At 37.4% G+C, this 16,049-nt stretch overlaps 1 protein-coding gene across 1 annotated transcript in view; it reads right to left on the minus strand.

The window, feature by feature from the left end:
- Window positions 1-16,049, minus strand: part of LOC131547108 (potassium voltage-gated channel subfamily H member 7-like) — a 112,835-nt gene that overhangs the window by 40,639 nt on the left and 56,147 nt on the right. Inside the window, exons 6-8 of the mRNA XM_058787407.1 lie at window positions 15,577-16,002; window positions 3,153-3,552; window positions 729-929 (exon numbers count right to left, since the gene is read on the minus strand). Coding sequence (XP_058643390.1) covers window positions 729-929; window positions 3,153-3,552; window positions 15,577-16,002 — 1,027 coding nt within the window. The remainder of the gene's footprint in view (window positions 1-728; window positions 930-3,152; window positions 3,553-15,576; window positions 16,003-16,049) is intronic.

The following is a 16,049-nucleotide window of genomic DNA, read 5'->3' on the forward strand; positions in this document are numbered from 1 at the left end:
GTTTTTATTTGTTTTAGTTATTTTAGTACACTAAATAAAAATGAGAAATGTTGCATTTGCAACAAGATGAAATAAAGTAAGTTTAAGGTTATTTTATATTTTATATTATTTTATTTCAGATAAAATAACAGAATGTGGGTTTACAACAACATTAAAGAAATTAATTAATTAATTAATTAATAATTTTGGGCTGAATTATTCCAATAAACTTGGCAAACAGTGACTTAGCACTTGGATTCCCAAACTTTGTCAGCCGACCCCTTGCTATTTTATTTATTAGTTAGTTAATATTTTTAAAGCATAAACAAAGGAAGCTGACATGGTGCTAAAAAAGGAAACAACAAAGTTAACATTTTAGGTAATATTTCAATAGTTTAACAACACATTCACATGTCGTTGGTCAGACATGCAAGTAAACAAATAAAATATTTATAAGTGTAAGTTTATTTTGATTTTAAAAAATGTAAAAATTAATTAATTTTTACATTTTCATAATTTAATTGGCTTTTCAAAAACTCCAGTTTGGGAAACCCTGGCTTAGCAAACTGACAAAAACAATGTGATTTTTGTTTTTGTTTTATGATGTCTTAAATTGACCTTATGTTATGCCCTGTCTTAAAACATCACTGTGACCAATCTTATCTTACTGAAGGATGAATTCACATAACATAAAGATTTGGAAACGTGCAATGAAAAGCCCATGGCTGAAAAGGTTCATTAAGAACGCACCATGTTCATGTCGATGCCGTTGGTGTAGGTCCACGAGTGCTGGAAATACTCCTCCAGCCTCTGTCTGAGCGGGTTTGGGATCTGGTGGAATCGGATGAACTCTTTCACACGGAGCATCTGCATGTGGTACCGCGCCGTTCCCGAATACAGCCGCTGGATGATGGCAGAAACGTTCCCAAAAATGCTGGCGTACATCAAAGCTGGAGAGGACAGGATAGTGGCACACAGATGAAAGCTAATGCCAGGTACATTTTGTCTGCCAATTTAGATCAAATCAGCTGTGTTTCCTTCATATTATTATTAATATTATGCTTGATGTGTCTTTAAACAGCTATTTCTGATTTGATAGCTGTGTTTTAACTGTGCTGTCTGTTGAGGGATGATGGGATAGATTGCTTACCTTGAACCTGACTGGCATTCGTATGTCACATTGTTAAAGACCTTATAAATTATTTAATAATAATAATGCAAAAGTACATTTTGAATCTGTCTGTCTGTCTGTCTGTCTATCCATCTAATTCAATATTGACTTAAGGATTTTTATGTATTGTGCACTTTTATTTACATGTATACAATAATGTAATGTAAATAAAATACATAATGCACAAAAATATGTGATAAAATACTCAATTTTGCATTAGATTTGAAATGGACTTCTTTCTTTCTATAATTCAATATTTACTATCTTATTAAATATTTAGTGTAGTATGCTTTTTCATTTAAATTGATCCATAAATGGCAGAAATGTAAATAAAAATTAATAGTGCATACAATAATAAATTAGTCTATTTTGAATTAGATTCCAAATGGATATTTATTTATTTATTTACTTATTAAAAACTGACTGTCTAATTAAATAGTTTCGTGCATTATACATTTTATGCATAAATAGCAGAAATGCAAATAAAAATTGTTGTTGATTTTGAATTAGATTAAAAATGGATGTTTATTTCATTTATTTACTTACTTACTTACTTACCCGCATGCCTGCCTGTTAGCCAGTAGGATTTAGTTATGTCTCAACTCTGAAACATGATTGGCTACTTGCAATTGCTAGTCAAAGGCAGATGATATTAATATTTTATTAATATTTCATTAATATTTTCATTAGTTTTACTGTAAACATATTTTTTGTCAGCATTTAACAGAACACCAGCTGGACTAAAGACCAACAGACATGGATTAAAGATGATGTAATGGAGTCTTTAAATGGAAAAGACAATAAACATATTGATATTCAGCATTGTTTCCAAGAATTAGAATTCATCTGCTGGATTGAAACGGAGATTAATAAATAGTTTACAGATGCCTGGGTCATTTCAGCTTCACTGCAGTCATCTCAGGACATGCACTTCAACTGAATTTTACTCTCAAATTCATGAGGATAATCATTTAACATGTTTTCTTTTACCTTGTGAAGTTGTGCTACAGTATACCAGCATTCATAAGTTTTGGGATGGTTATGTTTTCTAAAAGAAGTCACCAATGCTGTATTTATTTGATTAAAAATACAGTAAAAAAAAAAAAAAGTGAAATATTATTACATTTTAAAATAACTGTTTTCTGTTGTAATATATATTTAAAGTGTAATTTATTTCTGTAATGCAAAGCTGAATTTTCAGCATCATTTACTCCAGTCTTCAGTGTCACATGATCCTTCAAAAATCAGAAATGTTGAAAAACAGCATTTTTTTAAAATAGTAATCTTTTGTAATGTTATAAATGCCTTTACTGTCACTTTTGATCAATTTAATGCTTGCTTGTTAAATAGCAAACCAAACGTTTGGATGGTAGTGTACATATCGCTTTTATTACGCAACATCATGCTTTTATTTTGTATATATTGTACTGCTGTCAAACGATTAATTGTGATTAATCGCATCCAAAATAAAAGTTGTTGTTTACATAATATATGTGTGTATACTGTGTATATTTATGTTTATATAAATACAAACACATGCATGTATATATTTAAGAAAAATATGTTGTTGTTTATATATTAAATATATTTATATATGATATAAAATATAAGAATATAAATGTATATACATGTAAATATTTTCCAAATATATGCTGTATGTGTGTGTAATTATATATACATAATAAATATACACAGTACACACATATATTATGTAAACAACAACTTTTATTTTGGATGCGATTAATCACGAATAATCGTTTGACAACACTAATATATTGCCATTTTCACCTAAATATTACACTTTTGACATTGTTTACTCACCATAATATTGTTGTTGTTGTTTCCATGGAAACATTCTCCTTTTGTGTTTCTCATGAAAAATAACAACATATTGGTTTGGGACATCATGAGGGTGAGTGAATAATGACAGAACTGTTAGTTTTGGAAGGATTGATCCCTTTAAGCTATTTGCATACATACAGTAGATGTTTTTCAGACTTACATCCGATGAGCATGACGCAGATGGAGAAGATCTTCTCAGAGTTGGTGTTTGGAGACACGTTTCCAAAGCCCACGCTGGTCAGCGAGCTGAACGTGAAGTACAGCGCGGTCACGTATTTATCCTTGATGGTCGGCCCAGAGCAGTGCTCACTAGAGTTGCATCTCTTCCCGAGGGACACCTCGAGATTGTCGAGCCAGCCAATCTTATGCTCCAGGTACGGTTTCTCCACGTTTCCAATGGCATACCAGATGCAGGCCAGCCAATGGGCGATCAGAGCAAATATACACATGAGCAGCATGAGAACCGCCGCCCCGTATTCGGAGTAACGGTCCAGCTTCCTGGCAACACGAACCAGTCGGAGGAGCCGCGCCGTCTTCAACAGACCAATCAGAGTGGTCGTCTTGGGAAAGAGAGAAGGTGCGCATTAGTTCAATTCAATTCAATTCAAGTTTATTTGTATAGTGCTTTTTACGATACAAATCGTTGCAAAGCAGCTTTACAGGAAATTAAGTTTCTACAATATATTTATATATCAAAATTAGGTAATTCTGTATGTTGTCTGAGGGTTGGCATCCTCTGAGGATTAGTTACATTGAAAACAGATTGGATTTTACTAAGAAAGATTGGCTAATACTCATTTAGGCTGATTTTGGTTCTCTGTTGCTTTCTCATCGACTTCAAACCCTAGTGAACTGCATTTTAAGACCCAAAACAAAGGCTGTCCCAGAATTTAGGTGCATCCCAATCAAATACGCATAAAACAACCCGATACTCTAATAAGCTCATAAAAATGCATAGTGCACAACAATAAAAAAGGTCCATTTTAAAAGTGATTTCTATGTTTTTATCAGTATTTTATTAGTATTGTATGAAATATTTATCATTGAAGTTTCTATTTTGTTTGCAAGAGAAAGATGTAGTCTTTTGAACAACTATCCTGCTTAATACATTGCAATTGATTAAGAGAAAACAATCCATCCAGAATGGCAAAAAAATTAAATAAAATAGAAATGGAAATGATCAATACACCTGTTTCAGACAATGACAAAATATGAAAACAGTTTAATCTAATTTTATAAACTGGCTAGTTTATTTAAAAAAAATAAATAAATGCAATTACTGATTATTTGGATAGATTTTTCGTTATGGCTCATTGTAATGCATTTTGGGATATACCGTATATATTTTTTTTTCAAGAAGGATAGAGTTAATGCTTCAGAAGTTGTCTTAAAGACATGTTTCTATGCAAATGAAATAAAAATGTCATTTAAATATTCATACAGTTATGAAAAGTACAGTATTGATTAAAACTGTTTTATTCTATTTCAAAATTGACAATTTTATTATATATTTTGTATGATCTCATTTTTTGATTTTAGCATAAATGGAAATGTTAAAAAAAAACTTTTCTTTTTTTCAAGAAGGCTTTAAGTTGTCCAGATGATGACATCTTTTTGTTGCAAACAAAATAGAAATGTCAATTATATATTTCACACTATTATGAAAAATATTGATTAAAAAAGTTAAAAATCAATAATTTTGCTAAATATTTTTTGTTTTGTTTTTATTCTTATTTTTTATGGATTCAGTAGAAATGCAAATACATAATAAATAATAATAAATACATAAAAAATCATAGTACACAAAAAAATTATAAAATAATCAATTTTGAATTTTTTCTTGAATTATTTTTTCTTTTATATAATTTTATAAATTATTTTACCAATTTTTTTTCTTTCTTCTCAGGTCATCGCAATGCATTATGGGATTGTTTTTTTTCAAGAAGTATAAATGCCTTCGATGTTGTCTTTCTATTGCAAACAAAATAAAACTGTCAATGATAAATATTAATAAAATGAAGAAAAATTCTGATTGAAAATGTAATGTGACTCAAAATTTTAATAATCATTTTGTGTACTATGCATTTTCAATTTCATTTAGATTTCAGTGGAAATGTAAATAAAAATGCATAGTACACAAAATAAATAAATAGGTCAGTTTTGAGATTTAAAATGGATTTTTGGATGATGATTTTGCCTCTTTACAATGCATTATGGGATAGGTTTTCCTAGGAGGGATAAATGTAGTACTTTTCTTTTTCTTTTTTCTTTTTTCTTTTTTTTTTTCAAAAGATGACATCATTCCACTGCAAACAAAAAGAAATATAATTTGTATCATTTATATAACACAGAGAATTGCTACCTATGAAGAGTGTTCCGTCAGTCACTTATGAGGTTCCATTTCAGACTGCTGCCTATGTAGTCAGCTCACACAGCCATGGTCTTTTATAGCTTTAATTATCCACAGTTAAGTGTATCAGAAGAGCTGGAACACATTGTATCCTAATATACCCAAAGCTCAGATCTGTAATGTCTATGCATGACTGCCACACTAATTAATGTTTTGATAATCGTGTTTAATTTTAGCCCATTACACACTGCTGTGCCTGCTAACACCAGAGATCCATCTCATCAAAATTTCGCACCACGAGGATAAAATAAACACCCGACATGAGAGATGCGGCTAATGAGTTTTAGCATACTGTATCTCGCCCAGCTCTCACGTCACCGAACTGAGGAGGAAAAAGATAAATCCTCATTTGCAGGTGAAATCAGTTCACTAGATGAAGACAAGGTCCCCGCGAGCTGACAGAGGGCACCGTCTCATCCGAAATGGCTCCTTCAACATCTTCCCTCGTCCCCTGGTGGGAGATCATTTGTTTAGCTGGCAATTATTTAGTGGCCTCACAAAGCGAGGTTAGGACCCGCGCTGGGTATTTTTAGAATATGTCTTAATAGATGCGTCTGACAGCAATGCTTAGCATGCATACTAGCGCTGACAGCATGTTAGCGAGCTAGCATGTGGAGCGAAGCACGTGGCTTTTTTGAGAAGTGCGGACACGAGCCCTGCTGCATCTGTCATAAGCAGCCCATTAAAAACCCATTAGCAGCAAATCATGCTTTTGAGTTATAGCTGGACATAGCAATAGGATAGATGCTCAATTATACTGACGGTTCATTAAGCTTGACCTTACATGACTGGCCTATATTTTAAATTCCAGTGTTTAAGTAGACGAGTAAAGTTTGAACACAAAATTTGATGTTGGTTGACAAAGCCTTGTCTGCCAGTTTAAAATGAGTTTTATAAGCTTGAAAAGGTTTTACTGAAAGGTGAAAGTCAATAAAATGATACTAACATGTTTTAGCACAACGCTAGCATGTTTTAACACGTTGATAGCATTATTTGGGATGCTGCCATCATGTTTCTAGTATGTTGCTAGCATGTTTATCATGATTTAGCACATTTATGGTTTGTTGCTAGCATAGCACATTGCTACCATGTTTCTAATTAGTATCATCATGTTGCTTAGATGTTTTAGCATATTGTTACCATGATTTAGCACGTTTCTATTATCTTGTTGCTAACATGATTTATCATGTTGTTACCATGTTTCTGTCATGATTTAGTACATTGTTAACATGTTTCTATCATGTATTAGGCCTATGTTGTGAACACGATTGCAAAAATTGCTAGCATGTTATGTAATATGTAAAATTAACATATTGCTAACATGAGTTAACATGTTAGCTTGCTTCTGTCATGATTTAGCATTTTGCTTGCATGTTTCTAACAGATTGCTAGCATGCATGTTTGTAGCATTTTTAGCATCTTGCTAACATGTTATGTCAGGCCATCATAATTGTCCATCAAACACACATTCTGCTGATACTGTTTGACAGTAAAAGTGTGAGGCTATATAAGTGATGGTAATTACAGATGTGTCATAAAAGCCTGTCAAATATGATTCAAGGGCTTGATTCAAGCTGTGGTCATCGCCGGTGTGGTCAAGCCCTTCATCTGAGTGCTGTAAATGAGATGCATCCTGTAGCCACCTGCCATCTGTCTAGCCTGGCTCATTCCCTAAGTAGTACACAAACATACACACATACATATCACGTTCTGACCACAGATCAAATCCATCTGTCTGACCGCAGAGGCATCAGCTGACCATGAAGCTCCCTCAGTGGTGCAGTCAGGGCTGCATTTATGTAATGCAGAATGTCAGATTCTTAATAAAGACAAAAGCCTTTTTGTGTGCTCCCTCTCTCCCTCCCTCTCTCTCTCTCTCTCTCTCTCTATATATATATATATTTTTTTTCTCAGCCTTTTATGAAACTTGATATATATGCATCATACAGAAGTTTGGGGTCAGTAAGATGTTGGTTTTTTTAAAGATATTATTGCTTTTATTCAGCAAGGATGCATTAAATCGATCAAAAGTGACAGTAAAGATATTTATATTCTAAAAAATATCTTCTTTTTTCAAATAAACTGTTCTTTTGAATTTTCTATTCAAAGAATCCTGAAAGAATTGTATCACGGTTTCCATATAAATATGACAGCACAACTGTTTTCAACATTAATAATAATCAGAAATGTTTCTTAAGCAGCAAATCAGCGTATTAGAATGATTTCTGAAGGATCATTTGACACTGAAGACTGGAGTAAAGTTATTTTAAGTTGTAATAATATATGTGACCCTGGACCACAAAACCAGTCTTAAGTCGCTGGGGTATATTTATAGCAATAGCCAAAAATATATTGTATGGGTCAAAATTATCCATTTTTATTTTATGCCAAAAATCATTAAGATATTAAGTAAAGATCATGTTCCATGAAGATATTTTGTAAATTTCTTACCGTAAATATATCAAAACTTAATTTTTGATTAGTAATATGCATTGCTAAGAACTTCATTTGGATAACTTTAAAGGTGATTTTCACAATATTTCGATTTTTTTGCACCCTCAGATTCCAGATTTTAAATAGTTGTATCTCGACCAAATATTGTCCGATTCTAACAAACCATACATCAATGGAAAGCTTATTTATTCAGCTTTCAGATGATGTATAAATCTCAATTTAGAAAAATTGAGACTGGTTTTGTGGTCCAGGGTCACATATAATAAATGCAGCTCTGGTGAGCATAAGAGACCTCTTTCAAAAAAAAATAAAAAAATCTTGCTGACCCCAAATTTTGTGCTTGGTCTGAAGTGGCCGGGGTCACATCAAATAATTTACAGTATCAGTATCATATACTGTATATATATATATATATATATATATATTCTTACCATTTTATCTTTATTAAACATTTTGAATCTTGACAACACTGAATGTTTGGTTGTAAAAAATGAGAATTAAAATTATGATTCCTCTGCTTACAAAGAAATCACACTTTTCAGACATTTCAGAGCACAGAATATCAAGATTTTTTTAGCTGCATCTCACAGCTCTAGTTGAGACCAGAGACAGATGTGCAAGCGCCTGCAGTAAAACCGAGCACAGATGCAGAGAGTGTGAGGTTTCTTAACTGGGTGCTGGCTGGAGCTCTGCAGCCCTTTTCAGACAAACGTGTGAATGTGAAACCTCTGGAAAAATATGACCTGAACAAAAGCAATATACTTAGCAAAACCAAGCAGCAAAACCTTTCCATAGTCTAAAAATATACACTGCATGCCATCAAATAATGACCTGCTGACATTTCCAGTAGGTCTTAATCTATAATTCCATTCTTTAATATTTTAAAAGCCGCTGTGTGTGTTTCTTGTTCTTAGGTTGTAAATGGCTCAGATGGAGTAGCTGTCACTGGAACGGAACACAGCGCGGCGAAACCATATGCTCCAACGTGCCAAGAGCTCATGATAGGCCATTGACGGACGTGCCCACACAAACAAGCGAGGAATCGAGCCAACCGGCGTGCCAGTGATTCAGCCTGTAAGCTGTTCAAACATCAGTTTTCTTTTTCCTCTCTCTCTCATCATAATCATTGACTCCCATTTGCTAAGCCGCTAATCCAAATAAATGGATTCAGAAATGAAGGCCATTCAAAAAAAGAAGGAAAAACAACATACAGTATATTCTGATACTGTAATCCCTGATTCACTGAACAGTTGTGCTTTCTGACCTCTGGAAAGCGCTAGATCTGATCGGATCTGTATAATGGACACGGACCACGGTACAAACAAACAATTGAATAAATAAATGGGTAAACAGATAGTTTAGGTCTAAAAGGTCCTGTGAGATTGTTTTTTGCAGACCCCCGTGTGTTAAAGGAATAGTTCACGCAAAAATGAAAAGTTGCTGAAAATGTACTCATCCCTGGGTCATAAGATGTAGATGAGTTTGTTTCTTCATCAGAACATATTGGAGAAATGTATCATTCTATCACTTGCTCAGCAATGGATTCTCTGCAGTGAATGGGTGCCGTCAGAATGAGAGTCCAAACAGCTGATAAAAACATCACAATAATCCACACCACTCCAGCAGGGTTCCCGCGGGTCCTTAAAAAGTCTTAAAAGGTCTTACATTTATTTTATCAAATTTAAGGTCATAAAAAGTCTTAAATTGTCTTAATTATGATTTCAAGAGGTCTTAAATTTGGGTACAGACCAGAATCGCAATACAGCTTAATGTGACGATTAAACTTCAAAAGGCTATAAATAAAATATGAGCGCTGCACGTTTCAAAGTCTGGTGCTGCTCTGCTTTGTGTTCCGGCGTTACCGCGGAAACCGTTCGAAAGCACCTCCTGCTGGCAGAGAATGAATCTGCATGTTCAATAGGGCTGTTGTTGTGAGTAGGAGGCTGTAGTTTCAGAACTGGAATTCTAGGACCCTATAGTTTTTTTTGTTTGTTTGTTTTTTAATTATTTTATTTTATTTATTTATTTTTTGCATGTATGTATTGTGTCAGGTCTTCCAGCCAGTTCTATCAAACCTTTACAATTAATCCAGAACGTGACAGCAAGATTAATTTTTAATGAGCCAAAAAGAATGTAAGAGAAAATGAAGAACGTCACACCTCTCGGTATTCTAATTCTATTCTTTAAAAAAACAACAACAAAAAAACACTTTTCTAATCTTTTTGTATTCTATCTGTTTTCTTTTTATTTATTATACAATTAACAAAAGCAAAAAAGGCCTCTAACACTAGCTTGCTCTATTCTTTTTCTATTCTATGCTTTCTTTTTGTTTATTATATAATTTAAAAAAATCTCTTGCTACGTGTACTGCGTTAGGCTAAATGAGACTTGTTATAGCACTTGCATATCATTGCTCTTTTGTTGATTTTGATTGCTTCCATTGTCCTCATTTATAAGTCGCTTTGGATAAAAGCATCTGCTAAATGACTGAATATTAGTGGCTCATACTATTTTATAGCACTTGGTATTCAATTCTGTATATTATTATTTTTAAGGAATTATGTAGTTATTTAATTGTATACACTTAATTATTGTCCTAACCAACTCCTAACTCTAAACATACCCGTTGGTAACCCTCTTCAAATATTTAACCTAATTTATTTCAATATTCAATATATTCTGGTTTAAAATTCAGTTTTCTTGGAAAGAAGACTTGTGTCTATGCGAGACTTCAGTTAATTAGCTGCATCGCTTCACGTCTGATGTGCTGTTTGTTTGCATCTGTTTGTTTGTTGTTTGAATCAGGTCTCCTCTGTTGGAATAGATGGTGCTGTCCCAAAAAATAGGGTCCTATGCAGTCCTAGAACTGCAGCCTCCAGTATTGCAGGAACATTGGGTTGTTTTTGTTCAGACCAATGCAAAAATCGACCCATGTTTTTACCCTGCAAACACGCAGAGCTGTAAATGTGAACTGGTGGATCGATAAGGAGATAATTCATTATATCTATATCTATATCTATTTATATTAAATCTAAACACTAAAATGTGTTTGAATGTTATTTAATTAATATGTGACCCTGGACCACAAAACCAGTCTTAAGTGTCAATTTTTCAAAATTGAGATTTATACATCATCTGAAAGCTGAATAAATTAGCTTTCCATTGATGTATGGTTTGTTAGGATTGCAAAAAAATCGCCTCGGTTACATAGGTAACCCTCGTTCCCTGAAGGAGGGAATGGAGACTTACGTCGGAGTGACCGACGAATAGGAATCTCGCTAGAGAGGCCAATCTACTTCGAGTGTAACTAAAACGAGCCAATGCACATTGGCATGCAATCATATGCAGCAGCTGCTCACCTCGCAGCGCGGGTATATAATGAGCAGCAGGTGCGTTGCATCTTTAGGTTTTCGCTGAGGAGCCGAACAGGTAAGGCAGCAGCATCAGCGGGGTCCAGCGACTGTGGCAACGGGAAGTACGTCTCCGTTCCCTCCTTCAGGGAACGAGGGTTACCTATGTAAACGAGACGTTCCCATTCAGTCGGTCACGTTCGACGTACGTCGGACTGACCGATGAATAGGAATCCCTACCAAAGCGCCACAGGAGCTGCCCCCTTCCAGCGCTCTGTAGCAAGCCTCCTGTACCCCCTTGCTTAAGGACGGTGGGACAGGGCAACCACAGAGAGTGTCGATCACTGCTGTTCCCCAAAACCCATTCAGTGAGACCTTGGATAACACTGGGAAAGCGTACCCTTTCACTGGAAAGGAACGCTGCGGAAGCCACATCCTTCCCAGAAGGAGTTATGTGGAGAAGTGCATATGGACTAACCCCGTAGGGCTGTACTACATATGGAAGTACTGGGGTGACTCCAACCTGACGAGAGGTGGGTTCTCCCAGAGGGAAAGACACGGGTTTGTTTAGAAGCAACCAGTGGAAAACCCCATATGGGATCCCCGTAGGGTCACACATATGGAACCTAGCCTAAATCCGGTTCTCAAGGATACAACGGAGTAAAGGCCTGGCGCCAGACGCTCCGCCACGTCTGGCTGCCGAAGGGTGATCGGAGGACTCAACAGGGTCTGCCTTGTAGGGACTCTCTGGAGCAATAAGCGTATGTAACGCAGCAAGCCGACACTAAGCCGGGACCTCTCCGTGCCTCTGACCTGAGGTGAGAACACGGAGGCTATAAAACCTAGCGAACGTGTTAGATGTCGCCCAGCCCGCAGCTCTACAAATATCTGTCAGCGAGGCGCCACGAGTCAGCGCCCAGGAGGATGCCATGCCTCTCGTAGAGTGGGCATGCAACCTGAGCGGGCAGGGCACGCCTTGTGCTTGGTAAGCCAAGGCGATGGTACCACAGCCTTTCCCTTCTGCTGGCCTCCGTAACAGACAAAGAGCTGGTCTGAGGTCCTGAGGCTTCGAGTTCTGTCTATGTACAGTCGCAAGGCACGAACTGGACAGAGCAAGGCCAGGGCTGGGTCTGCCTCCTCCGGGGGCAGCGCTTGCAGGCTCACTACCTGATCCCTGAAGGGAGTGGTAGGAACCTTGGTCTACCTGAGCCGCAGGGGGTCGCCCTCGGCGACGAGCAGGCTGAGGTCCTGCCGGCGGTGGGGTGGATGCAACAGCGGACCGCCATGGCAGGATGTGACTGATCGCCTCAGACTGCTTCTGTACAGCCGAGAACTGCTGGGCGAAGTTCTCGACCGCGTCGCCGAAGAGGCCGGTCTGGGACACGGGGGAATTAAGGAACCTGACCTTGTCGGTATCCCTCATGTCGGCCAGACACAGCCAGAGATGGCGTTCCTGGACCACCAAAGTGGACATCGCACGACCCACTGACCGCGCCGCCAAGGGTGGTGAGGGAGGAGGGCCCACCGGCACGGTTTCGGCCAGTAAAAGGTGCCTTCCACGTACCAGTGAGCTCTTCATGCACCTCCGGGAAGAAAGGAACCGGGGTGGGTGGCAGAGAACCAGCTCGTGCCACCCCGAAAACCAATCGTCCAGCCTTGAGGGCTCAGGACACAGTGGAATCCTCTACTGGCTGCGGAGTGCAGGAGGAGTGAGGCTTCCTAGGGGGTTGGTTCCCAGAAGGAAGCGCACTCACTGTAATCCTCAGGTCACCAGCGCCACCGCTCGCAGCAACCCTCTGAGGAGGATTGGAACGAGGCAGCGGCACTGGGACTCCGCCCAGAAGCGACAGTTTAAAGTTGAAACGTTGATGGATTTGTTTCTTACAAACACGCAGCTTTTGGCTTCTCAAGATGTTAACTGATGGACTGGAGTGGTGTGGATTATTGTTATGTTTTTATCAGCTGTTTGGATTCTCATTCTGACGGCACCCACCCGGCACAGTGGATCCACTTGTGAGCAAGTGATGTAATGCTACATTTCTCCAAATCTGTTCTGATGAAGAAACAAACTCATCTACAACTTGGATGGCCTGAGGGTGAGTAGATATTCAGCAAATTTTGATTTTAGGTGAACTATTTCTTTACCTGCTTACCCCTAAATCTGGCACACAAATGTTTTTTTGGATGTTTTTTGGTTGTTTTCTTAAAGCACGTAGCCTAAAGTGTTGTTTATTTAGTTCCAAATGTTTTTGTATCTCTAATAACTAGGGTTGTTCCGATTCCGATACTAGTATCGGAAATTCCACCGATACCACAAAAAATTCTGTCATCGGTATCGGCGAGTACTTAAACCCATGTACCGATCCGATACCATTTTCTTAAACAAGACCTATAGTTATGCGCGCTAGCTTTGCTTAACGCTGCAAAACGGAAATCAATTCTTCGAAGAAGCGAAGAAGTACAAACGTGCAAGCACATTGCCAGTAAATCACTTGCATATGTGACTAAATCTTCACCCTGAGCGACTAAATGATGTCTAATATTAGCCACTGGCTGATAAATAATCAGATTTTACTCGCCAGTATGTGAGTTGGAGGCAGATATGTTGTCACTCGCAGAACACTCTGACTGAGCGCTTCAGAGTTTCTCTCTCCGTCAAGCGATCTATTTTTCAGATCATCTGAATGAATGCGCAGCGCACCTGTATTTGACGCACCATAAGCTCTAGTGTGAAGTGCACGACTCGCCGTCGCTTTGCTTTTTTCTCACACGCAGAGAGAGAGAGAGTCTTTTACATGTAGCGTCAATTCGAATGGTATGTAAACGATATTCTTTGTTGTATTTTCCTGTCAAAATAACGGAGTTCCTTTGGAATTCTTCAGTTTAACTGCCGGGTTCTCCAGTAGTAGGCGGAGCTAATGCGCAAATGATAATCTCATTGGCTGGCGCTCACCTATTATCGTCCCTGTTTTGATTTCAGCAAATCAGTTCGAGCAAACTCAGACAACATGATTTAATATTCATGAACCCAGCAGCTCATTAATCCTTAGTGCGTTTATATTGTTCTTAGAATTCATAGTATGATTATTATTATCTTATCAGTATTATTGATAGTTTTTTTCCCCATTTTTATAGAAACAGACTAAGAAGACTAGAAGACTAATATGCATTCATACATGGTTACCAAGTTTTAATTCTAATTGCTAAAGTTCTATCAATAAATAATACTTGATTATCATAATATAATTATAATGCTTGACTGACTGATGTTAAGAGTGTACTTTTTTCCAAACATTATATATTATATTTTTTGTTTACTCGCCAGACTATCTATATCTATCTATCTATGGTGAAGCGCACCATAAAATAATTGTATCAATTCATACAGGGCTAGTAAGTACAGCTGTATAACCAGATACACAGTATCGGATCAGTACTCGGTATAGGCCGATACCCTGAGCCTAGGTATCGGAATCGGTATCGGGAAGGGAAAAAGGGTATCGGAACATCTCTACTAATAACTGATGGTTATTGCAACACCAAGGTCATGAGTTTGATTTCTAATGAACATGCATAATGATAAAATCCCAGATATATTTAATGCATTGTGAGTTGTTTTGGATAAAAGCATCTGCCAAATGCATGCACTGCCCTTCCAGAGTTTGGAAAGATTTGGAAAGATTCATACTTTTGTTCATCAAGGACAGATTAAATGAATCAAAAGTTATAGTAGACATTTATAAAAGTATTCTATTTCTTATAAATGTTTTTCTTTTGAACGTTCTAAAAATACTGGCATAAACATATCATGGTTTCTACAAAAATATGAAGCAGCACAACTGTTTTCAACAGAAATATTTTTTGAGCAGCAAATCAGCATTTTAGAATGATTTCTGTAGGATCATGTGACAATAAAGACTGGAGTAATGATGCTGAAAATTCAGCTTTGCATCACAGGAACAAATTACATTTTACAATATATTCAAATCGAAAACAGCTATTTTAAATTGCAATAATATTCCACAATTTTACAGTTTTTACTGTATGTTTAATTAAATAAATGCAGCCTTGATGAGCAAAAGGGACCTTTTTCAAAAACATTAAAAAAGCTTACCAACTCCAAACTTTTGAATATACAGTAGGCCTAATGCACAAATGCAAGCATAATTGCAACCTCACTGACAACAGCATAGAGGCCTGTTTGCTCACATCCGTTGCAAAATTTGTGTGCATTTGTGTGCACTAACTGCATAATTGTGCCAACATGAAGGAGAACACCACCTGGCGAGTGGTAATTTGAGTTTGAGATCCCTAGATTAGACCAGCAGCCAAGTGCAGAAGGAAGTAGATTAAGTTCTGGCGTGACTTACATCATCTGATCCTGATCCAAATATGAGCAGGTCGAAGGGAATGGCCGCCACTATGTCTATAAGGAACCAGCCCTTGAAGTAATGGATGGCGATCTTCCCTGGATGGCTCACCACCTCCTCGTTCAAGTTCACGTAGGTGGTGCGAAAGTTTATGAGGATGTCGATGATGAACATGATGTCCACCATTAAGTCCACGACGTTGAGAGGGCTGCAGGAATAGCCACATTCCCGTCTTTTATGCTCCTCGCTGTCGTTGAGCAGGAAGGCAGCAGAGTACGGGGTGAGAATGGCGGTGTATATCACCAGCAGCAGGATGAGCCAGTCCCACACCGCTTTGAACGGACTGTAGTGCAGGATGGTGAACTTATCCATGCGTGGAGCCTGGAGCATGTATTCTGGAAGCACGTCAGCGCCCAGCGACAACACCTGGAACGAGACAGGCAGGCAAAAACATGAGTATTGCACGGTGCATG

Source organism: Onychostoma macrolepis, chromosome 09 (genome assembly GCF_012432095.1).
Source record: "Onychostoma macrolepis isolate SWU-2019 chromosome 09, ASM1243209v1, whole genome shotgun sequence".
Classification (NCBI taxonomy): Eukaryota; Metazoa; Chordata; class Actinopteri; order Cypriniformes; family Cyprinidae; genus Onychostoma; species Onychostoma macrolepis.